Below are 26,923 nucleotides of genomic sequence, written 5' to 3'. Positions count from 1 at the left end.
GGAGAAAATCTTTGCAAAACACATATCTGATAAACCACTTTTATCCAAAATACATAAAGTGCTCTTAAAATTCAACAACAATAAATCAACTCAATTTAAAAATGGTTAAAAGACTGAACAGACATCTCACTAAAGAAAACAGATGGAAAATAAGCATACAAAAAAAATGATCAACACCATATGTCATTAGAAAACTGAAAACTAAAGTGAGATAACACTACACTACACACCTATAAAAATGGCAAAATCCTGAACACTGACAACACCACATGCTAGCAAGGAGGTACAGCAACAGGTACCCTAATTCACTGCTCATGAGAATGTAAAAAAGTACAGTCGTTTTGACAGCTTGGCAGTTTCTTACAAAATTAAACAGAAGTCTTATCATGCAATCCAGATCATGCTCTCTTCAGATTTACCCAAGTAAGTTGAAAGGTTATGTCCACATTAAATCCTGCACATGAATGTTTAAAGCAACTTTATCCATAGTAATTGCCAAAACTTCAAAGCAACCAAGATGTCCTTCAGAGGATAAAAAAAACTATGGCACAGCTGTACAATGGAATATTCATCAGTAAAAAGAAGAGGAAAAGAAAAAAGAATAAGCTATCAAGCCAAAAAAAAACAATGGCGGAACTTTAAATGTATATTGCTAAGAGGAAGAAGCCAGTCTGAAAAGTTTACATAGTGTTTAACTCCAACTATATGACATTGTGGAAAAGGCAAAACTACAGGGATGATAAGACCAGTGGTGTCGTCAGGAGTTCAGAGAGAGGGAAGAAGGGCAGAGTGAGTAGGTGGGACATAGGGAATTTTTAGGGCAGTGAAACTATTCTGCATGACACTGTAGTGGGGGACACATGATATTAGTCAAAACCTACAGAACATATAACACAGAGTGAACTACACAACAGAAAGAATGAACTCTAATGTAGAATGGGTACTTCAGTTAAAAATAATGTATAAATATTGGTTTAATCAATTATAACAAACGTACCACACTAATGTAAGATGTTAATAATAGGGGGAAAGGGGTCTATGAAAACTCTCTGCTCTTTCCCCTCAATTTTTCTGTAAACCTAACATTATTCTAAAAATTAAAGTCTATTAATTTTAAAAGCTACAGTAAGAAGTGTATATAGGTCTGTGTGTGGGTGGGGGGGTTAATTCTTGCATTGTCTATAACAGCAAAACCTGGCAACAGTATTAAATATCCATCAATGAGAGATTGAATAAATAAAAGACACAGAAAAGAAGAAGAAAGTAGAAGACTCACATATCTGAATTTCAAAAAATACTATAAAGCAAAAGTAATCAAGACAGTGTGGTATTGGTATCAGGATAGTCATATAGATCAACAAAACAAAACTGAACGTCCAAAAATAAACTCATGTGTCTATGGTTAACCAAATTTCAATAAGGATACCAAGACAATTCAATGGAGAAAAGTAGTCAACAAATGTTACTGGGATAACTGGACATCCACATGAAAAGAATGAAGTTGGACCCTTACTTCACATCATATACAAAAAATTCAAAATGGATCAAAGACCAAAATGTAAGTGGTAAAACTATAAAAACATTACAGAATGTATAAGAGTAAATCTTCATAACCTTAGTTTTGGCAATTGATCTTTAGGTATGACACCAAAAGCATGAGGAACTAAAAAAATAAATTGGGACTTCATCAAAATTTTAAAATGTGTTTCAAAGGACTCTATCAAGAAAGTGAGAAGATAAAAAATAAGGGATATTTGTAAATCATATATCTGATCAAGGACCTGTATCCAAAATATACAAAGAACTTTCACAAATTAATAATAAAAACACAACCCAATTAAAAAATGAACCAAGTATCTGAATAGACATCTCTCTAAACAGGATATACAAATGGCCAATAAGCACAAGAAAAGATGCTTGACATCATTAGCATCAAAGAAATACAAATCAAAACCACAATGATCTATTACTTCACACTAAGATGGTTATAATAAAAAAAGTCAGAAGTATCGACAAGGATGTGGAAAAATTAGAACCCTCATAAACTACTGGTGAGAACATAAAATTGTGCAGGCAATTAAGAGAACAGTCTGACAGTTCCTCAAATGGTTAATATAGCTATCATATGATCCAACAATCCTATTTCAAAACCTACTCAAGCAAGATAAATAAAAACACATATCCACACAAAAACTTGTACGCAGATGTTTATTACCACCACCTTTCAGAGCACAACAAATGTTCATTAACTGATGAGCAGATAAAATGTGGTAGATCAATATAATGAAATATCATTCTACCATGAAAATAAAGTACTAATAAATGCTGCAACATAAATGAACCTTGAACACATTATGGGAACTAAAAGAAGCCAATCACGAAAGGATAAATATTATAGAATTCCACTGATGTGACATTTTCATAATAGGCACATCTATAGAGACAAAAAATAGATTTTGGTTGCTTAGGGCTGAGTGGATGGGTGGGTAAGAGGTGACAGTTAAAGAATACGGGGTTTCTTTTCAAAGTGATGGAAATGTTCTAAAATTGATTGTGTTTATAGTTGCACATATTTGTGAATTTAGTACAATCCACTTATTTGTGTAATTTTTAAGTGGGTGAATTGTGTGGCACAGGATTTAGACCTCAATTTTAAAAAAAAGAGACACTTGCACATATTTTGTCATCTATGACAAAAGGAGCCCTGCAAAGTGAAAAGAAAATTTCATTTTCAATAAATGGTGTTGGTTCAATGAGATATCCACAAAATGGAAAAAAAAAAACTTAACCACTGCTTTACACCTTACCCAAAAACCAATTCCAGATTGAACAGAGATCTAGCCGTGAAATGTTAAACAGTAAAGCTTCCAGCAGATAACCTAAAAATGTATCTTCATGATTCCAGATAGGCAAAAACTTCTTAACCAGGACACAAAAAGTATTAGCCTTAAAGGAAAAGATTAATCAATTGAGCTACATTACAACTAAAGAGTGAAATGATACATGACAGAATAGAAGAAAATAGTTAGGATGAACAGGTAGAAGAACTCCTATACAGAATACGTATAGAACTCCTACTAAAAAAAAATTTTGTAGGGGCACCTGGGTGGCTCAGTTGGTTAAGTATCTGACTCTTTCTAGTTTCGGCTTAGGTCATGATCTCAGGGTCCTGCAATAGAGCCCGGTGTCAGCTCAGCATGGTGTCTGCTTGAGATTCTTTCCTGCTCTCTCTCTCCCTCCCATTCTGCTCCTCCCCACCTGCTCCCACACACTGTCCCTCTCTCTCCTCTTTCTCTCAAATAAATCAATAAATAAAATCTTTTTTAAACAAATTTTTAAATGCTTGAACAGGCACAATTTTGGAAAAGCAGATATCCAAATGACCAAGGTATCCAACCAAATAAGATGGGAGAAAATACAAGTTAAAATCATGAAAAGGCTATAATTTTTTAAAGAGTGACAATAACATGTTGGCAAGGATGTGGAACAGGTATCAAGAATGTAAAACAGAATTTAAAACTTACTTTAAAAGCTCATAATTCTTCTCATTTAACCTTACAGCATTTTCTCTCCAAAATTTCTCAGATTTGTGCACAGGACTCCACTCCAATCTTCCAGATTTAAGTTCCGAACTGTATTCATCAAATGAGCTATAAAAATTTTTAAATAATCCAAAGGTTAGAAGAATCTAAGAGTTACTCCAAAATTAAGCAAATAAAATATTTTTACCATGTCAATAATACCTAAATAGAAAAAAAACAAAAATCTTCACTGATAATTTAACTGCAAAGACTGAGAAGCCTTTGTAGATTAACAAACTACCACTAAACAAAGTTTAAACAGCTTAAATAATCTTTAATAAATCATGTGAAATTTATTCAAGGTCCTAATGTCCAATACTGTCAGTTTGAATGCTCATCATGACATATTAAAAGGAACACCTGCTTTCAAATATTTATCTTGATAAATAAATGTATGCCAGAAAAGTATCTATAATCTAGCAGTTTCCACATGCCACTTAAAATACTGTATTTGTAAATTAATATAAATGTATATAACTTCATGTAAATTTTTTTTAACTTCATGTAAATTTATATAAAAGTATGTTACTTAAATATAAAACAGCATATTCTAATACTATAAATGTCATAAACCACTATATCCTGCATTATACAAACAAAAATATACACATGGATATGATATTGCATAATGTGATTACAAACACTGCGGAGATAATTCACTAAATTAACACATTACAGATTAATTAAAAACAAACACTTCTGTGCATATAACAAACTGCAATGCAATTTAATTCAAAAATCAGCTATGTATAAACTAACTTAATTATTCAAAGTTTCAAAATATAAAAAATGTTTAATGTTGTTAGCCAGTGGAAAAACAACACAGTGACAGGACACGTGTGGCCATTTTTTCATGTGAAAAGTTAAAGAAGAATTAGCCACTTCAATACTGATTGGCAATTTAGAATAATAACCAGGATTTTACTGGTTAAGTTGAACAGTGTCCTATTGAATAAAATAGTAATTTACTTTAGTGTAAGGCCAGTCACTTTAAGAAGTAAGCTAATGTTTAACATTAATATCCTCAACCTATAACAGGGAAAAACAGAGACAAAGCTCTTTTCACCTGCTCCCATCACCCTATTAGCTTTAGTAGTATTTTTCAAATTACCAAATTCAACATGAAAAATCAGTAAGTAGTAATAATTGGCTAACATGGATTAAATAATTTAGAAAGCTAAGCATTACTAACCTTATTTATTTTTAAAAGAGATCTTAAATCATTATTACAGAAGAACTGCTAATGAATTTTTTAATGAAATTAATAAAACAGAATTTTAAAAAACTGCAAGTCTACTGCTGGCCAAAGTATTTTATTACAATCAACTTATTCACATTTAAAATTATAGAAAGACAAAAATCATTTGCCTCCCTCCACAAAACTCCATTAAAACCACTGATATGAGTGATACATCGCTCTCCATAAAAGAATTTGGGCCTTGGGATCATGAGCTGCACTCAATTATCTGGTAAATACATTTCTGGAACACATACTACCCTGAAGGTATTTGCTGGACACTTGAAAATTAGCAACAAATCCTACAAGGTTAGAATTTTTATTGCTATTTTACCAAAAGGAAAACTGAGACCTTAAAAAGGCAAAAAGCTTGTCAAGGCCAGAGGTGGAGAAAAGTAGCCAAACAATTAAAACTGGGCTCAGCCTAGCTCCAAATCTCAAACCACCTACACAGAAAGATCTACTTCTAAATAGTAATTCTCTCCTAAAAATGTATTAATAGTTTAAAAACAAAAAATACATAGGTTAATGGGAAAGATCACCAAAACATTATGAAACAAAAAAGAACAAGGTCCAGAATAATATAGAACCCCATTTGTGTATGTATTTACCTGTGTGTGCATAGGTGCTAGGGGAGCAGAGCTAAGTTTTTTTGGAAGCAAACTCAAGAAATGGGACTGGGCAATATTATATGGAAGAGGCATGAAGTTCCTTCTGAACTACATAGGATTCTTTTTTTCTCTTACTTCATTGTTACATTATTTGCAGAATTTTAATATCATAAATAGAAATAAATATATAAATAAATGTATACATAACTATATTAATATAATAAATATTAAATATAATAAATATTACTTAATATAATGAATATAATGATTTTTTAATATAATAAATGGGCGGCTTGGTTAGGAATCTGTTGATTTTGGCTCAGGTTATGGTCTCAGGGTCATGAGATCAAGCACCATGTTGGGCTTGCTGCACTGGGCATGGAGCCTACTTGAGGTTCTCTCTCTCCCTCTCCATTTGCCCCTCCAACCCATCCCCCATGTGCTCAAGCACTTGCGCATGCTCTCTCTTTCAAAAATAAAAAATAAATGAAACCAATAGGAACTTCACAAAAGCCAGGGGAAAAAAATACTCTTTCCAGTATGGCCAACCCTCCTCCTCTACAAATTAACAACCAGCACTGCTTAAAAAAGATTCTAAACCAGGGGGAGATTCTTAAGGTGTTCCAGGGTGACACCAATATCCTGCAGGAGTACAGCCAGCCAGATTTCAGATAAGAGAATGATGGGAATCTCTCCAAAATAGAAGAGATAAAACACAGCTATAACCAACTGTTGCCATGGTGATGAGCCAGTTTTTGTTGGTTTTTTTCCCTCATATCCCCCAATTCTTAAAATAATGTTCTAGTGAAACGTTTTGAATTTGTCATTAGTAACCAATCTAGACATTCTTAAAATACCAGGAAAGTCAAACAATGCTCAATATTCAGCCTGTGAGAATTTTTAAAAACATACCTAAGATCTTGAACACTCTCACCAAGTTTTTCCAACAGAAATTTTATATCTTCACTGATATCTTCATCGTCATACTTTTGCTGTTCCAAGTTCTCCAACTGTTTCAAAACCTTGCACTGAATCATAGCCAGAGCATATTCTTGGCGAGTTTCTCTTTCAGTCGATTTTTCTAAAAAGTTCTGAGTTAGACAAGAAAACTATGTGATTTCTTATTTGTGATATTCTCATACCTCTGCACTTGCACCCTCTCTCCTCCTCTATTCTCAGGTTAAAGGTCCCCTTCACGCAATGACTGTATCACAAATCCTTACTTCTTTCCTGAGTACCTGTCCCATAACAAACATACTTCTGATTCCTTGCTTACTTCCCAGACAACCCTCAAAACACTGAACAATTAAATCCATCAAATCATTTCTCACAGCCCTGTTCCTGAGCTCCTAGGAGTTCCCAGTGAATTCTCTCTTTGTTCATTAGCCACTCCACCTAGAGTACTTAAGATATTGAGAGAGAATTTTCTTCAAGTACCTCTACTAGTCTCTCAGTCGGTCACCCTTTTATCCCCTTCAGTCAACCTACAAATGCACAAAGGGCAGTAATAAAAAACCCTCTTGCTTGAACAATTAACAGAAAAGTTTTGTGACATTCTGGAAAATTCCCTAATTTTTTTCTGTAACTTCTCTATTTATAAGAGTACTTACAAAAAGAGCAAAGGAATCCTAAATACATAACCCTAAACATGGGTTTGTCCATGCAAGTCCACTTACACTCAGATTTTTCGATAATTACAGTATAGTACTAGGAATGCATCTTCTCTAATGATTTTCTTAACATTTTCTTTTCTCTAACTTACTTTATTGTAAGAATACAGTATATAATACATATAACATATAAAATATGTATTACTCGGCCATGTATTTTATTGGTAAGGCTTCCTGTCAACAGCAGGCTATTCATAGTTAAGTTTTGGGGGAGTCCAAAGTTATACATGATTTTCAGCAGCACAGGGGGATCAACTACATTGTACATTGTACAACTGTATTTATACAAATAACCTGTTCATTGAAATGACCAGTACTTCTAAGCAAAGACCATGCTCAGGCTTAGGGACAAAAACAAACTTTCAAGAAAGCTACCTTCAACAAGATGGTAAAGAAGACCTGTCAAATGCCTCCCCTTACCCCACCAAAAAAGTCCTATAATAACAATTCCAAATCAATTTTACCAAAATAAGAAATTTTTCAATTTATTTTTGCAAGCAAATTATATTCCTAATAATTATGCTAAATAAACACAGAAGGAAATTTAACTTAGCATATGGAAATTAGTGAGGTCAATCTCTACCAAAGGTCCAATGGTATTTTTCACAGGAGTAGAAAAAACAATCCTAAAATTTGTATGGAACCACAAAAGTCCCTGAACAGCTTAGAAAGAACAAAGCTGGAGGCATCACACTTCCTGATTTAACTGAACTACAAAGTTATATTACTCAAAACGGGAAGGCAATGGCATAAAAAAGACACACAGACTAACTGAACAGTATAGAGAGGCCAGATATAAAACCTCACATATACAGTCAACCAATATTTGACAAGGGAGCCAAGAATATTCAACTTGGAAAGGATAGTCTTTTCAATATATGGCATTAGGAAAACTGCATAACCACATGTAGAAAAATGAAACTGAAGCCCTACTGTACACTACTCACAAAAATCAACTCAAAATGGATCAAAGACTTAACTATAAGACCTGAAGCTGTCAATTTCCTAAACAAAAATATAGAGGAAAAGCTCCCTGACCTTAGTCTTGGCAACCATCTTTTATATATAACACCAAAGCACAGGCACCAATAGCAAAAATTAACAAGTGGGGCAACATCAAACTAAAAAGCTTCCGCACAATCTCCTAGATCCACTACATTTAAAAGTTTCTCTATAGCATAGAAAAGAAAACCCACAATAAATGAAATGAAAAGGTATCCTATGGGATGGGAGAAAATACTTGTGAAGTATGTATCTGATAAGCAGTTAATATCCAAAATATATGAAGAACTCATACAAGTCAATAACAACAAAAGGATCTGAAAATGAGCAGTGTCTCTAAATAGACATTTTTCAAAGACATACAAATGACCAACAGGTACATAAGAATATCTTTAAGTCATCTGAGAAATACAAATCAAAACCACAATGAAATATCACCTCACATATGTTAGGGAGGCTACTATCAAAAAACAAAAGATAACAGGTATGGTCTAGGTTATGGAGATAAACGCACACTTGTGCACTGTTGATAAGAATGCAAACTGGTGCAGCCACTGTGGAAAACACTATGAAGGTTCCTCAAAAAATCAAAAATAGAACTACCATATGCTCCAGTCATTCCACTTCTAGGTATTTACCCAAAGGAAATGAAAATAGAGTATAGAAAGATTATCTGCATTCTCATATTTATTACAACATTATTTACCATAGCCAAGGTATAGGAATAACATAATAATCTTTTTTCAAAAGAAAAAAAAAACCCTAAAAGAAAATCATCCATCACAGGATGAGTGGATAAAGAAAATGGGGTAAATGGGTATTTATACACAATGGAATATTATACGGCCATTAAAAAGGAAATACTGCCATTTGTGACAATATGGACAGACTTTCAGAGCATTATGCTAAGTGAAATGTCAGAGGAAGACAAATAGTGCATACCTCACTTATATGTGGAACCTTAAAAAAACTAAAATTTAAAAAAAAATTCATAGATATATAGAACAGATTGGTGGTTGCCAGATGCAATGAGGTGGGGGAAGGGGGAGACAAAATAAGTGAAAGGGATTAAAAGGTACAAATTGGCAGTTATAAAATAAGTCAGTCCTGGGGCACCTGGGTGGCTCAGTCAATTGAGTGTCTGCCTTCAGCTCCGGTTGTGATCCGGTCCTGAGATTGAGCCCCACATCAGGCTCTCCGCTGAGCAGAGAGCCTGCTCTCCCTCTCCCTCTGCCTGCCACTCCCCCTGCTTATGTATACGCATATTTGCATGTGCTCTCTCTGTCAAATAAATAAATAAAATCTTACAAAAAATAAGTCCTGGGGATATAACAAACAGCATGATGACTATAGTTAATAATACTGTATGTATATTTGAAAGGTGCTAAGAAAGCAGAATTTGAAAGTTTTCATCACAAGAAAAAAAATTTGTGACTATGTGTGGTGATGGATGTTAATTATTAGACTTACGATGATCATTTCACAATACATACAAATATCAAATCATTATGTTGTACATCTGAAAGTAATAAAATGTTATATGTCAATTATATCTCAATTTTTAAAAAATAAAGGTAAACAAACAATATTTAGACATTGAAATTAAAATCATTGGTCACCAGCAAACCTCTGGTAGAAGACAGGCTAAAGCATGGGTGGGCAAACTTTCTAAGAAGGGCCAAATAGTAAACATTTTAGGTTTTGAGGTATCATAGCTATTCAATTCTGACATTATAGTACAAAAGCAGACATACAAAATACAAAAAAAAAAAAATAAATAAGCACAGCAATGTTCCAACAAAGTTATATTTATAAAAACCAATGGTGGGTCAGATTTGGCCTATGAGCTACTACAGACTGATGAGCCCTGAACTAAAGGAAATTCTGCAGGCGGCAGAAAATGACACTGCCAAATGGAAAGCTGAATCTTCAGGAAAGGAAGAACTGCAGACATGGCAAATAGTTGAATAAATATAAAAGACTATTTTCCTTCTTCACTTCCATAATACAAACAGGGTTGTTTAAAGGAAAAAATAAACCAATGTATCATAGAGTTTTTTACATATATTCGTATATTTACATGACTGCTATAGAGTAAAAAAGGGTAAAGAGACCTGTGATCATTGTATAAACACTCACCCAAGATTTTAAAATGTCTCAGTCTTACTACATGTCACTCAAATCTAGTACCTAATGAGCAAAATAGATAAATCCCTGAGACAAGGAATGAGGTATAGACTTGGGAATCAAATTTCTTGACAGCAATACTTCCATACCAAAGCAATCGGCAAAACAGCACCCACACACTCAAACTAATGGTGGACCTCTCGGGAATGGGCTATGACTATAGGCCACCTGCACAGGAAGATGTGGGTATGTGCAGGTCTGTGTCTATGTGTACATGTGTGTGGGTGTGAATCAAACATCATAACTAATAGAACCAGTCAAATTCCAATCCAATTTGGTGGTATTTCTTTCTAACTAATAAGCCTTTCTGCTGAAAACCATTGAGTTGTAAAAATATGATTTTTCTTATTATCTGACATATTATGTAGGCTCTTGACTAAGTAGAGCCAAAAAGAGAAATAAAACTCACAACAAATGTAAAACTCTAGACAACAAATATGACCTTCAATGTCCTTCTTGGTCACAGGCTCAAAACATACTATTTATTTTAGGAACTAAAGATTGACAAATCAATTTAACCAGTAGAATAACATTTCCAGAGACCTGGAGTCCAGCACCTAATATGAATATGTGAGATTAACATTTTCAAAAATAAAACTCACCAAGCCAAATGGAAAAAAAATAATTAGCAATTTTTTCAGCTCACAGCAGTTCAGCAAGCTTCCTAAAGCCTTCAGCACAAAAATTTCCTTCCTGAGTTTCAAGATGTGGGAAAAATACATGACTAGACCATCCTTAAACAACCTCCTCAGTGAATCTTCTTTAACGGTTATAGGAATTTGAGAATGATAAAGAAAAAAAGGACTCATCATTTTTTCACCTATTGATGGTATAAGTCAAATGGTTTTACTATATTGTTACTGATAACTTAATTTTAACTCAGTTGTGTACATTAAAGTTGTAGATGTCTAAAGGCATTCTTCTGATTTTCAGACCTTAGGATATTCCCCTAATGATTGTACTATCCCAAATTTAGCACAGCAGGGTCTAAAAAACTAATATTCCTGCCAACAGATTGGGTCCATTTTATATAATCTGAAATCCAAATTAGACAACAGAAGCCTAGAAATTAGCCTAATCACTAGTTCCATGTGCTGTAGGCACAAAAGTGAAACTGTAAGTAAAACTTAAATAAGGTTTTTAAATCTTGTTAAATATTAGCAAAATATTCATGCCACCTCTTCTAAATCAAACAGATCATCTCTGGATCTTTGCCTATGTTCAACACCAAGCAAGAATGCAACTTACAAAGGTAAGGGATTTAAAGGGGCAAACTGCTATCGTTCTCTGCTTTTCTGGAGAGAAAAGTCACAAATTGTATATTCACTATTGCTAGGCTCTTGCTAGCTCACTGAATCTTTACCTAATCTTGAAGTGAATTAAGTATTACTAACTAAGCACCTTCAACAGACAGAGAAATTCACTTGAAGAATTCAGGCCACTCTCCCAACAATCTAGTGCCAAATTCACACCTACATCTACCTACTCCAGAGCCTATACCCTTTCTAATACGCCATACTGAAAGGAAAATCAGAAAAGAGTTACACTACTGTACTCCTCAAATTTCCCCTAACAAGTAGATGATCAATCTAAAGAACTCTCAAATCAGGTCAAAAGAAAAAAGAAAAAAAACCTAAGAACCTCAGTCTGGCTCCATAGTTTTTTGGGACTTTTCAAGCTTTTTTATATTGTAAACCATCATGGTGACTTCATGAAGTCACTCCATAAAGACAAGCATTTAAACACAATACAAAATCCTGAGAAAAAGTATCTTATTCATTTTTCCATTTGCACAGTAACTAACACATTGCATATTACATAATTGGTCTTTAGTTAAACATCTGACAAGTGAACAGATAATCCATGAAAATGACAGGGAGAGTGGATGGGAAAGGGAAAAGGAGAGAGGGAGGCTCTCAAAGGTAGGATTCAAGTAATATCTACCAAACCTCTCTTCTATCATATAGCAATATTAGAGATACCTGCTTCTAATGACCCTTTTATTTTACATAATAATGATCTAAAATGAAAATCAATGAAAGAGAAGAGGAACAGAAACAACATACTAAGCAAAGTTGGAGGGAAGCTCAGATAGAAAAGTGACTTTATATATTTTATTTAAAGCAGCTTCTACTGAGCTTTAGATTAAATCTCGACCCATTACTATAAATTATTAGTATCTGATTTCTTACTAGAAACTCAAACCACTTACTATATTACCTAAATAATACTTATTAAAAAAAAGTAAGTTTATAAAAACTGAAGGCAAAGTTAAAAGTGTAGAGTTCTTTGAAACAAGAGAACGAAAATAAGACCCTGACTTCTATAGTAGCTCTCTCTCACACCTATTATCTTACCTTAAAAAAAGTGACATTATCAAATTATCAGAAGAAATAATTTATGATACATTTTTACAATCATCAACATTTAAAGCAATAAATATTTTAATTTAAAAATATAACTAAACATACAAAACAGGATAGGTAGGTATAAAGCAAAAACCACTTCATTTGCATGTTATTTAGACAATTTTTTTATCTATTTCCCAGAAAAGTCATACAAAGAAAATAATAATAATCCAAGTCATCTTTCTAGGATAATCTGCTAATTGCAAAAACAGTGAGCTGAGGGTAACTAACTTTTGGAGCAATTTAGCAATTACCAAATATATCTCATATTCTCAAGAGTTTTCATGACAAGTTTACGAACAGCTTCTTCCAAGTTAGAAAAAAGTCCGTGCATTAACAGAAAATAGGGGCTCTTTCCTGTAGTCTTGCTTTCCACAGTAAGTTTTGCTAAGTGGATTATTTTAATAAAATTCTAATATATCAGTAACCTTTACATACTTATGAATACTAGACATAGGAGACTCTCGGGCAAGTTCATTCTCAATGCAGAAGTAGCTGCAAGCAGACATTCTGTCACAGAATTTTATTATCACACTTTTAAATATGAGAACCAAGCAAAGCAGCCAAAAATGTAAAAAGGAATTTAATTCAGGCAAGAAAGAAACCAACAAAAATATCAGTAAATTCAACACCACTGCCCTACTCTTTATACTTCTACTTCAGTGTTTTTGTGAATTCAGTCCCTCATACAGTCACAAATAGTTATTGAGTGCCTACTATATGCCAAGTATTCATTTAACCCCCGTTTATTTTTTAGGAGGGCATTATCATAGAAGCATAAAACCCAATGACAGCCTTAGGACAGATGATATTACTCTTACCAGACACATGAACAAACCAAAGCACGGAGAGGCTAAGCCAACTTGCCAAAGGTACAGAAGCCAGCTGAAAAGCCAATGAACCTGACCTTCACTGTGCATGATGAGCACACACACTACCTCCAACCCGAGTGCACACACTGCAGAAACTGATGCTAAGCATGATCTGCCCAAACTATAAAGAGATGATAATTCAAACTCCTTCTTAACCATTCAGGTTTTCGGTGCCCACTGCAATTCATCCAGAGTTGATCCCCCTTGTAGGAAGGGAACGAAGATCATAAATTACAGGTATTAAAATATCAACAGGCTTTCATATCTGAGAGTGAGACTATGCTTAATTTTTAAACTTTTTTCTTAATATTTTTCCATAGTATCTTTTTTGTTTTTAAGATTTTATTTATTCATGACAGACACAGAGGGAGAGGCAGAGACATAGGCAGTGGGAGTAGCAGGCTCCCCGCAGGGAGCCCGACAGAGGTAGGACTTGATCCCAGTACCCTAGGATCATGACCTGAGCCGAAGGCAGATGCTCAATTACTGAGCCAGCCAAGAACCCCACCAGAGTATCTTTATTTAACCATAAGGTCATATTGTGTTTTGTTTTTTTTTTAAGATTTATTTATTCATGAGAGACAGAGAAAGATAGGCAGAGACATAGGCAGAGGGAGAAGCAGGCTCCATGCAGGGAGCCCAATGTGGGACTCGATCCTGGGTCTCCAGGATCATGCCCTGGGCTGAAGGGAGGCGCTAAACCGCTGATCCACGCAGGCATCCCGGTCATATTGTTTTTATAAACAGGAAAAAGATCAATTTTTTTTCCATTTTCTTAATGACAAGTGCTTAATTCGGGATAGGAAGTTGTAGTAAAATAAAGGCTCCTATAACTACCACAGGACAGAAAGAAGAAACAAGGGAGAAACTCAAAACAAAGACAAATAGGAAGAGGTTTAAGCTTTCAGAAAATAAATATACTAAGTAGAGAAGATATAATCCCTATTCAACCAAAATGAGTAGAATTTCAAAATGCACAGGCAGAGCTGAGCAATCCTGTTCAAAGACACTGGGCTTTGGTGGGTGATGCCCAGAGTATGAATACACATTGGGGTGACTCAGTGACAGGATGGCTGAAGGATTTGTGCCTGGAAGGATAACACAGATCAGCAAAGCAAGTGCTCCATTTTACAGAGTAGGTCTGTTCCTTCAGAAAGCAAATGGCCACAAGTCAGGACTGTATCTTCAAGAGCCAGACTTAGGTGCTCTATTTATTCCCTTAATATTCACTTCACCTGCCAGGGTGGGGGCAGGGGGCTATAATCAATCTACAAGAACAAATTACTGAGAATTCTAGAAGTCAGCTTCTTTATTTGTTAACATTTATCAACCTCTCTCCACCTTAGTACTAAAACACTCCTAGGTATCTTTCCAAAATCTCTTGGAGCTTTCTCCTCTTTAAAACTTCTCCTTAAACCCCCTATCTTACCCTCTACCTCTTTTATACTATTTTTCCTCTTGTACATTACTTAATGTTCCACTGAACTGATATTATCTATTTACATATTCTGTCTTTACTGAACTATAAGACTTTCAATGTCAAGATATATTGCAGGCATTTGTGTTCCCTATTGATTAGCATAATGTGTGGAATATAAAAGGGACTCAAAACTTGGTTGTGAATTAAACTCAGCTGTAGCAATGAAAGGAGACCACTGGAATTCTTCAGCAAAGAATTGTTCATCTTTACTGAAAAAAAATATGGATAATGAAACACTCAAATAGAAGAAAAAGTACATTCAATTTAGCTACTAAAATACTCATTAATACAAACTGCTCTGATTTAGGAACTAATTATTACCTTACCTGGACTAGACTGAAATTTACCTTGACAACTCACGTAGACACAATTCACTTAGAAAACCTAATGGCAGAACCAGTATGGTGAGGCATAGAAGGTATCACATTTACCTATTTCTCAAGAATAAACTTCTCAAGGGCCATAGAACAATTTCTACATGAAAAATAATGTATTTTCAAGTAAGGAATCTGAATTCCTATTTCATAGGACCTTTTAATGTCACTCTTATGGTTCCTGAGAAAATGCACCGAGAAAAGAAACAAAGGAGATGACAGCTGTTAAGATGGTGGCTTCGGAGCCAGACAGTGCTCACTGAAACTCCAATCCTATTGCTTACTAAGGAATCAATCTCCAAATCTTGGATTCCCCATCTATAAAATAAAAGTAATCATAGAGCCTAGTGGATAATCATGAAGATTAAATAAGACAATGTATGAAAATCACTCAATAAAAATTATAACATTTATTATTCTCAGTTTCAAAGGCAGGTTAAGCATGATGGTTAGGAGCATGACTAAATTCCTGCTCTGCCGCTTCCTAGCTATTGTGGCAAATTACTTAATCTCGTGCAGCCTAATGCCTATGGCACAGAGTTCTTGGGGGATTAAATGAGTAACACATTTAAAGCAATCAGAATAGTGCCTTACCCTGAATAAGCTCTCAATAAACATTAGTTATTATTATTAACTACAAACATCTATAAGAGTTCCTACACGTAAAAATTTAAAAGTGACAAATGTTATGAATAAGCAATTTATAGGAGGAATATAAATAGCTGATAAAAATATTAAACAATGCTCAGCTTCATTTATTATTAACAGAATACAAATTTAAAATAATGATTTCACTTTTCCTTTTTTTTTTTAAAGATTTTATTTATTTATTCACAAGAGACACAGAGAAAGAGAGAGAGAGGCAGAGACACAGGCAGAGGGAGACGCAGGCTCCACACAGGGAGCCCGATTGGGACTCGATCCCGGGACTCCAGGATCACACCCTAAGCCAAAGGCAGGCACTTAACCGTTGAGCCACCCAGGTGTCCCTGATTTCACATTTCACCTCATCTTCTGTAATAATTAAAAGAAACACAAGAGGAAGAATGGAAAAGCATTCACTCTCAATACATAGTTGATGGAAATGTAAATTTGCACATTTATGAAAGGTGATTTGATGTTCCCTATCAAAACTGTAAAAGTTTATTATTTGGTTCAACAATTCCATAGAACTATATCCAACAGAAATATTCATCAGGTGGGCAGACATGTAGAAGAAACGGGAAAACACCCCACATGCCAACAAAAGGACATTGCCTAAAGAAACCACTTTACATCAACACAGTAGAATGCGGACATTTAAAAAATTAGTGAAGATCCACATATACGAAAATGAACACGTACTCATTATGTATTGCTAGGAATAAAGTTATGGAACAGTATATCTAATATGTCATTTTATTTTTAAATACAGAATAAAATAACACACCTATTTATATATTTATCTCTATGTGCTTAGAAAAATCTGAAAGATGTTAGTGACTGGCCGATATGAGGTCTACGCTATTTAAATTTTTGCAATACATTTGTACTACTCTTTACTTTTGATTTGCTGTTATTTGAAGAAAGCATTAAGAGTAAATAATAGTTAAAGACTGTGAAGGCAATAGCTTGGATATGCATGTCTACCAGCAACATGCCTTCCGTCTCAATATCCCCATTTGTAAAATGAGAAGACCAATACTAACATTAATGATACTAAAAATAATAATAATCACCATGTTATAGGGCAGTGGTAAGCATTAAATGAGTTAACAAATGGAAAGCCTTAGAACGATGCATGACACAGGGTAAGCACTCTCTGAACTGCTCACTATTATTACTCTTGGGTAACATTCTTAAAAGACACTAGGTTGGCCAAGTCATCCCTCAGAAGCCAGATTAAATCCCAAGGTGACCAACAATGTAATCAACACAGAATTACTACAATAAATATACTGGGTCTGGGCAACCAATTAACATACTTTATTTCTGTGTTACAGCTGCCTGGCAGCCATAAGACCTAGGATTAAGATTCTAACTCTGCTCCCCCTCTTGTCCTCAACTCCCTCATCTGTTCAAGGGAGAGAGCTGACTTAAATAATCACCCAAATTCTAATATCCTAATAGGACAACTTTACTATACAAAATGATTCTGTATCTTTAGTGTTGCCTTGGAAATACACTGCTCATCAGCAGATCCAGAACCTGAAATACAACTCTATACTAAAATAAGGGCCCCTTAAGAGAAAAACTTCCATAACAGTGTCTTGGAACGCACTGCAACAGAAAGAGATTTCCTCTACATGAACATCATACAATTACATCTCCTATAAGTTTTCTATAACTCATATATTTTATGCACTCAAGTGGTTTTTCCCTAATCCCACTCCCCCATGCCACAATACAAATTAGTGAGATTTCACTCTATGTTCACCAATGGTTTCATAACTACATGGAAAACAAGCAATTTTTTCCCACCTGCTAAAAGCCCTCAAATATACTCCACAGGGAAAATGCCTCACATACACACATACACAGACACACACACACCATTAAAAAAATACTACAAAACACTTACACGGAATGCTGCAAGAATGATCCTTGTCACTTTCTCTTTGACCGATTCTTGAAGGATATCGGACAGGACAGGAATGATATTATAACGCCGCAGATGTTCACACATTTGAGGACTGAATGCCAGGAGCCATATTGAAAAAATCATTTGATATTGGAGTTGAAAGCCACACTTGTTACTCAAAACTCCCATTATGCTGAAAAGGAACACACATTAACAAAACATTTATTATAACAGTGCAAGCTTGTGGAAAGGCAAGTATACATAGGAATTCTGACTTCTGATTTTTCTGTTAACATAAAATTGCTCTTTAAAAAGTCTAATAAATTTTTAAATGTAATTTTACAATCTACAACTAACAACTTAGTGGAAGGCTTATACTTGTGCCATTTCTCCATTTTTTGTGATTTATATACAGTCATAAATTTGTTGAATTGCCCTTAATTTTCTCATGCTTGATTTCTCCCATAACACTTTTTCTATTTGGGGTTGTTATTTAAGACTTGTTTTTAATACTGGTGTCAGTGTTTCAAAAACTGCAAAATCAAGTCATTCTATTCTATTAATACCCTAATACTAATTTCCTTTTGCTGTCTGATTGCTCCACTTATTAAATAAAGTAAGCATCCCACTCTTTGTGATACTGCGGCTGGGACTCGGAGCCACAGTTCATTCTGCTCTTCCAGCTGGATCTGCCGACAGGAGCTGCTAGAGACTGACTGCCAAGATAGAGGTAAAAAAGGCTTTGTCCTGTCAGCTTCCTTCTCCTATAGGTATCACTCCAGCAAGAGTTCCTCACCTCAGCAGCAGAGATGGTGCTTTCTCGTGGAAAGCAGCTGAATTCAGTCTGCAACAGTGTCAGCCAAATAGCCTCTCTGCATACCCTCAAAAATAACAGCACCAGCCATCTGGGTCCCTGACCTATGAGGCACTTCCTCTGAGTTCAGGAACACAAGCACGTAAATTTTAGTAATTCCAATCTCTTACCTTTGTTCCCTAGCTTTAGGGGAAGCATCTATTTGCTACCTCTCTGACACTTGAGAGTTCTTTTGTTTTCAGAAACCTAATAAACATGTATACCTAGTTAACAGTTCTTTATATTATATTATCTCTGTTTAAAAAATCTGTAGATGACCAGAGGGGTTATACAGAGCTCTGGACCAATACACTATTGCTGAAACCAAGACAGAAAGGTTTCAAAGGAAGCAGCAGTCAACAATGATGAACACGGCAGAGAAATTTCAGAGTTCAAAATCTGTCTACAATATATATGATTCTATTGAAAAAATAAGGAAGTCTTCTACATACAAATATTAACCATAAGAAAAACTCCAATGAAGCAAAAGAAAGTTCCTATTCGCCAGAATACAGAAGAGTTTCCCATGGGGGCAGGAATCCTAACTCTTGAGGACAGTGGAGCATGAAAATGTGCTAAGGGGATACAAAGGACACAATGGCCCAAGATAAACCTAAATACAGTAATTTAACATTTGTTGAAGAGCTTTATGGCAGGTACAGTGCAAGGCACAAAGACATAATGGTGGCAAAGACAGACACTGCCCATGCTCTCAAGGAACTCAGAGTCTAGAGCAGTGGGAGGGAAGGATTCTCAAAGGAAGTGACCCTGGGGAATGAAGGATGAGTCAGTATCCAGCCCATTTAGGTCTCTGCTGTCCCTCTCAAACTGATGAGTTTAGTTTTATTTTTAGTCATTGAAAAACTTCTAGAATTTGAATGCTACATTTGTTAGCTATGTAATACTTTCCAACTAGATTACAATTTTTTAAAAGAAAAGGAACCATAGGTTTCTTTGTATTCCTTGTACTATATAGTATAACATTATGCAGAGAGTTCAAAAAATAAATTACCAAATCCAAAATTAGAAGGCTAAGGTCCATGAGCCAAAATAATTATTTAGTGTTCCGTTTTGTTTTTAATTAAGGTCTTAAAAGAAATCAAGGCAATACAGGGCATAGGGAGACAAACAGCTGATTTCCTAGCTGAATTGTACACCTTTAGCTAGGTGCTGCTCTTCACAACCATGAGCACCTTGCACCTCATTACACAATATCACCCAATAATGTCATGTTTTGACATTCAGAATAAATCTTACCTCTCATTTATATACTATTTTCATTATCTACTACTTTACACTTTCAAAATACTTCAACACCAATTGAATCTATGGAGGCAATTATCCCAGAAAAGCCCCCTTTTGCTCCAGTATTTAATAAATCAATGCTAACCAGCAGACTTTCTAGTGAAGTCAATATGCAAGACAATGCAAAGTACATTTTTGATCTCACATAAGTATATAAACATCTAGAAATAGTATTGTATCATCCACATAATAGGCTTTTTTAAAGATTTTATCTATTTATTTACAGAGAGGGAAAGCACAAGCAGGGGAGGAACAGAGGGAGAAAGAGGATCTCAAGCTGACTCCCCACTGAGCACAGAGCCTGGCAGACAGCCCAATCCTAGGGCCCTGAGACAAAGACCTGAGCCTGAAATCAGGCTGAGTCTCCCAGGTGCTCCCACATAATAGGCTTCTCAACAGCAACAACAACAACAACAAAAATTATAGATAGAAATGTACTGGACTTTTTAAAATATCAGTTCTATTCTCTTCAAAAAGGCTACCCTTGAGTTTTTTCCTCCTCTACATGATTCTTGCTTGTGATTTGAGGAATACCAAAAAGAAAGAAACAAGAAAAACTTTCAATCCTAAACAAAAGAAATGGACATGTAGAAAGTACAGGTTTTGTTTCTTTAAAAATGAAAAGATTAAGTGAGTTTTTTTATTGCAATATTATCAACAAGTTAACATACTATATCTTTATTTATGCCTGCCCTCAACTCAAAAGTCTATTCAAAAGTCATTATTAGATGAACCAGAAGTTGAAAGCAAAGAGCATTCTGTTCTCTAACAATGATGAAGCAATTGATCATATAAGTGAAATCTCAAACTCTGTCTTCAGATGACTGTATCATAAATGCATTTTCTCAAACTCAATAATCAAAAAGTGAAAATATATAAGGACAAAAAAAAGGAAATACGGTATTTTCACTTATTTAGTGGTTCATCATGAAAGCCTTCAACACAATATTCTGCAACCAGAACCTGGACCATTCCATTTTGCTAAAAGGGTATGTGATGGTTATCTTTCATATTGTATGGCATTTGTGCACTAAAATTCACTTACCACAAAAAGATTTACCATGGAAAAAAATCTTTTTTTTTTTAGTTTTTGGAGAAAGAGAAATAGTGCATATGAGGGTGGGGGAGGGAGAGAGAGAGAATCTCAAGCAGAATCCCTTCTAAACAGAAAGCCTGACATGGGACCCAGTCTCACAACCATGAGATCATGACCTGAGCTGGAATCAAGAGTCAGATGCTTAACCCAGGGTCCTGGGATCAAGTCCCTCATCGGCTCCCCACAGTGAGCCTGCTTCTCCGTCTGTCTATGTCTCTGCCTCTCTCTGTGTGTCTCTCTTGAATAAATAAATAAAATCTTTAAAAAAAAAAAAAAGAATTTCTAATTGTTGTTTTTCACTATTTCTTTATTATTCTATTAATTATACATAAAATGACCAAACATATGTTTTCTAAAAGGTCCATGTGGCAAATTGTCATGACTATTTTTCCTAACATACTGAAGGTTAAGTAAGTATAAAAAGATTGAAATTTTGCATATTAATACAAGATTACTAATTTATTGGGACCCTGGGTGGCTCAGCGGTTAAGCATCTGCCTTGGGCTCAGGGCGTGATCCTGGGATCCAGGATGGAGTCCCACATCAGACTCCCTGCAGGGAGCTTGCTTCTCCCTCTGCCTGTGTCTCTGCCTCTCTCTGTCTCTCATGAATAAATAAATCTTAAAAAAAAAAAAAAAAAAGAAAGAAAAGATTACTAATTTACTGAATCAATGGTAAATGGGCATTTCATGACAATTCTATGCAAGTCATAAGAAAAGCCATTTGTGGAAGTAACCTAGTTGAGGAAGTTGCAATGGAAATACTAGTTGAGATTCCTCTAGCAGGTGTATCCCTACACTGGAGATGGAGGCATCAGCCTAGTAGAGTCTAATGTCTGATGACACAGCATCAGAAGTCTTTAATCAACTCTTCTTGCTCATCAAGCAAACTTCTGTTGACAAAGTTTGCTTTAGTTTCCTGTATAGGTTTTTCAGTACATAAACAAGGTCTTCACTAACCAAAGAGTAAGAGCAGTGAGATCTCTCATTATTAAGAAATAAATTGGCTTTTTGGTAGTAAAAAAGAATTTTGTTTGTTTGGAGATGGGAGTGCATAATTTGTTATATAAGCATCTTTGCTAACCTGAGAGGACAGCTTTTCAGGGCTTCTGGACCTGCAAATTAAGACCCCACAGAGACTAATTACACAGCATTACAAAAAATGGGTTATATTAACTCTTCTGGGTAAGACCTTTTCTTGTTGATTTTTACCTACATTCACCACAAAATACTTTCATACTTGTTCTTCTATTCTGAATACCTATAATTTGTTCTATCAAGCACTAGGCTTTTCAGAGTTCTTAACCTCTTAAATAGCACAGGTCAAGTGAGGGAAAGGGGAGATATTCCATTGAGTAGTTACTGACTTCCATGAAGGTTAGCATAATCTATTATTAAACAGACATGGAAAAAATGTATTTCTTTTAGATGATTAACTGTTTTAATTTCTTTGAAAATGTCAAGGAGAGATGCTTTCAAATGTCATTCTACATTCAAAGTAAAAGGCTACTCACCAGTTTACCCCATCTGCTTCTACCCAGGCAAAGCGATACTCATTGACCCGAAGCATCAGCTGCAGGCACCCAGCAACACACTGCACATACTGAGAACTCTATGCAAGAACAAGTACAAGGTTTTAAAATTGAAAAGTATTTAAAGACATGATGAGATCATGCACATACAGAAAGTCTGGACTTTTTTTTATTGAGTTTCTTATCATCAGAACATCCAAAAGTCCCTAATATTTTTTCAAAAGTCAATCTCCATTTTTGTTTTCCTCTCTACCTCTTAGAAATACAGTTGGTTTTCTCTGCCAAATTAAACCTACATGGTTCAAGACTACTTAACACACAGTCAGGGAAATCAAGGAACAAAGTAACTATATCCTTGAGATGGCTTGATAAATGTTATCTTGCAATGTTTCACTTAGTCCTGGAGAGAGGCATTATAGAGATAACACTACTCTTCATAATCCTAGAAATATCAAACAATGACAATAAAATTAAAAAGATAAAACTGTATGCTTTGAGATGGGCCTATATTTAAATGGTCTGAGGTTAGTCACTGAACTTTTCCAATACTCAATTTCTCTGTCCTTAATGAGGATGATACCCTCAAGGAGTACTGAAGGAGTACTGTTATTCATTCAGCATACAGCTAGATATTTTGTAGAAATTCAATAAATAGGAACTTAAAAATACATATATACAGAGCATAGAAGAAGTCTAAACATTTGAAAATGACCTTTGCTCTATAATTTTTAATAACTATCAGCTCAATAGCACAGTTCTAGAGAAACTGCAGTAAAATCTGGAACTTGAAATAAACAAGAATAATATCCCCAGGAATAATGCAGGCACCTACATTTTAGCAAAACTAATAGCAACACCTGGCCTGGGCTCTTCTCTAAGTATTTACCATGAGCCTAACATCTGTAAGAACAGAGAGACAAGAAGAATTTTCAGACTCTAGCTTTAACGAATATGCTAATAAAATAAAAAGGAAGGAAGAAAAGGAGAGAATCAAGAATGTTATAGAAATTCACAAAACCTAATATACATGATGCTACTATGCTCTGTGTTTTAATTCAAAGTTCATAAAACCTAAAATTTCAAGGAAATTCCAAGCATTCAATTACAATATAAGTACATTTGGTGAAATTGTCAAAAGTATCAGGAAAAGGTTATCTTAGATTTTACCTAGAAAGTAGTGAATATAGCTTCCCAAAAGCACTATGCATCCAGTAATATAATTTGCCTGAAAACTCAAAACATTAGCAGAAATGACCCAAAAAAAAAGAGGGAATTTTCAGCTCTAAAACAATCTTCCATAATGGAAAAAATATATGTTATTTTTCCAATTAAGTCAGCAGGTAGTATTCCTTTATGAAAGAGGAATTCCATTTTTCTTGTGTAGAGATAGCCTAAGCAAGGTTTCTACATATAATGAATAAAAATGCAACTAGGACACTCTCTTCTCTTCCATTTTTCATCTATTTCCTCTTGACACAAAAATGTCTTGTTTCACTAAGCCTTTCTTTTCTGTGTCCATTTTACTATACTATGTTGAAATACATGATACATTTCAAATATGGATTCTTCATTGTCATAGAGCTTCCAGACTCACATTATAAATGTGCATATTAAAGATCCTGCTTCTAAAACTGTACTCGCATCTATTATACATAATGAAGCAGTCCAAATACTATTCCCAAAATCACTTTCAAAGTATATAATGAAGGCAACACTGGCAAATGACTGAATTATTATATCACTTCCTTATCTTTCACTCACATGTGCCCTATTACTCTCATGTATAAAATTACTCAACAAATTTCTTTCTAAATAATCAGCCTTCCATCAAGCCAACAAGTCACCAACTCTACTCCCAAAGGTAATTCAATACTGCTGGAGAAAATCATATAATCCTGCAAAGCCAAACAAGCAATTATGGATTTGTTTTTTCTGCCATTCCCCAGTTAGCCACAACTCACCACTATCCCAGTGTCCTACTCTCTTCCCTTACTCTCAGCAGTATGAGAAAATATACATACCACTGGTTAGATTCACCAGCTGCCAACATCTCACCCTCAAACTGAATGATGCCTACAGCCATTCTTGCCACTCTCTCACCTAGGAGACCAGCAGACTTATTCCTGTCCACAACCCTCAGCCCCAGCAAAGTCTATATCTCATTCCTCCCAAATGATGCTCCATCCATTAGACCCCTCTCTACATCTTCAGTCTCTGATAGGCTTCCTCTCCTCAGCTTCTAAATATACTCAATCCTTTCCCATCTTAGCGTTGTCCCTAACGCTTCTACCAATCTCTCCATCTTTCTTCCTCCTAATACATGAAGGTTTCTTGAAAAAATTATCACCAAATTGTTATCTCTTTTGGATCTTACCACCTCATTAATATGTCAAATTCTAGGATAACAAGTGATCTTAAAATGCCAGTTCCAACAGTTACTTTCACCTGAGAACCAGATCTCTATCTCCAACTAACTGAAGAGCTCTCCCCCATTCTTGTCACCATCCAAATTGACTCATCTACTGCAAGTCTTAGATCAACAGTTAACTCCTCCATCATGAAAGAAAAGCAGTAGCATATAGTACAGTAATAGTATATAGTAGTATACAATCGTTAGGAACAAAGGCTCTGGAACCAGCCTGCCACACTCAGCCACCTATAAACTACGTAACTTGAAAGAGCTTTCTACCTATAAAATAGGGATAATACAACAAACCCCATGGAATGTCAGTATAATTTCATTAGTTTGTATATAAAAGAGTTTTCAATGGTATCTGTCATATAATAATCAACAAATGTTTGCTGATCATTTCTCCAGGTGGAATTAATCATTTTCATGTGCCACATATAAATCTCTATTGTAAATCCTTTGGTGCGAGTGTGTATGAATATGTGCGTGTGTGTATCAGTCATCCCCATTTGACCAGAAAGCAAAAGAGGAGTCTTTCTTAATCTCAACATTTAAGCATAATCCCTGGCAAAAGAAGAAAGAAAAACCGAAAAGAAAAAACAAACCAAAAACCCCAGCACTTTAAAAATGTTTGTTCACTAAATGAATTAACTATTCATTCCACTTGATCTTTTTTTATTGTGTTATTTGGTTTTAGGAGGAGAAATAGAGAACCTAAAGTTTTAAGATATACCTTGTCCAAGAGAAGTATTTTTTTGTTTTCTGCCTAGTTTTTTTTTAAAAAAGGACAAAATGTAGAAGGCCCCAAATTGCATTTTATCATTTCCCTTAAGCTGATTTCCATGATAATAATATAAAAATGTACTACTATCCTCCATACTGTTCAATGTACACAATCTTGATCTTTTCCTCCTGGATATATTTTTCTTTTTGCTTGAATTTCCTATTCTATTAAGATTTTTTAAAGTATTCCTGAAATAGCTGTAATTGCTAATAGAAAATCCTGAAATCTCACAAGATTTCAAAGACAAACTTAACAAGAAGTGAAAGGCAGAGAAATAATCTATCTTACAGGACAATATCAAAAACCACCAAGCTGATGAAGCAGTATTTGAGATAATCAAATAGTGCTCCTTCCAAACAGAAATGTCACAAGAAAGAATCAAATAAGGAAGAGCATCTCTGTGCCTTCCCTTTGAGCTGTACCAGAGTGTTATCTTTTCCAGCTGACCTCTCCCTGACTTATAAGTCTCCTGAGTCTCCCTGACTCCTACACTCAGAACTCCGCCTTTTTTTTTTTTTTTAAGATTTTATTTATTTATTCATGATAGTCACACAGAGAGAGAGAGAGAGAGGCAGAAACACAGGCAGAGGGAGAAGCAGGCTCCATGCACCGGGAGCCCGACGTGGGATTCGATCCCGGGTCTCCAGGATCGCGCCCCGGGCCAAAGGCAGGCGCCAAACCGCAGCGCCACCCAGGGATCCCCAGAACTCCGAAGGACATTTGCCTATATGATCAGCTTCTGGGTATTAAGTATAGTTATGAACTAGAAGTATGACTTGACAAGTAGTATGGAAACTCATTAATATTTGTGTGCAAATATTAACGAGTATATAGGGGCTCAGTCAGTTAGGCATCTGCCTTCAGCTCAGGTCATGATCCCAGGGTCCTGAGATTGAGCCCTGTGTCAGGCTCCCAGTTCAACTGGGAGTTTGCTTTTTCCTCTCCCTCTGTTCATGCTCTCT

The 26,923-nt window shown here is 35.1% G+C and overlaps 1 protein-coding gene across 4 annotated transcripts in view; it reads right to left on the bottom strand.

The window, feature by feature from the left end:
- The window catches only part of ATP6V1H (ATPase H+ transporting V1 subunit H), a 127,134-nt gene that overhangs the window by 65,547 nt on the left and 34,664 nt on the right, over positions 1-26,923 (bottom strand). For all 4 annotated transcript variants that reach the window (XM_072734735.1, XM_026011408.2, XM_072734736.1 and 1 more), the window contains 4 exons: positions 22,750-22,847; positions 17,983-18,175; positions 6,342-6,520; positions 3,525-3,650 (listed from right to left, as the gene is read on the bottom strand). In XM_072734735.1, the coding sequence (XP_072590836.1) occupies positions 3,525-3,650; positions 6,342-6,520; positions 17,983-18,175; positions 22,750-22,847 (596 nt within the window). The remainder of the gene's footprint in view (positions 1-3,524; positions 3,651-6,341; positions 6,521-17,982; positions 18,176-22,749; positions 22,848-26,923) is intronic.

Source organism: Vulpes vulpes, chromosome 13 (genome assembly GCF_048418805.1).
Source record: "Vulpes vulpes isolate BD-2025 chromosome 13, VulVul3, whole genome shotgun sequence".
In the NCBI taxonomy this organism is placed as follows: domain Eukaryota; kingdom Metazoa; phylum Chordata; class Mammalia; order Carnivora; family Canidae; genus Vulpes; species Vulpes vulpes.
This window is presented reverse-complemented; position numbering and strand designations above follow the sequence as displayed.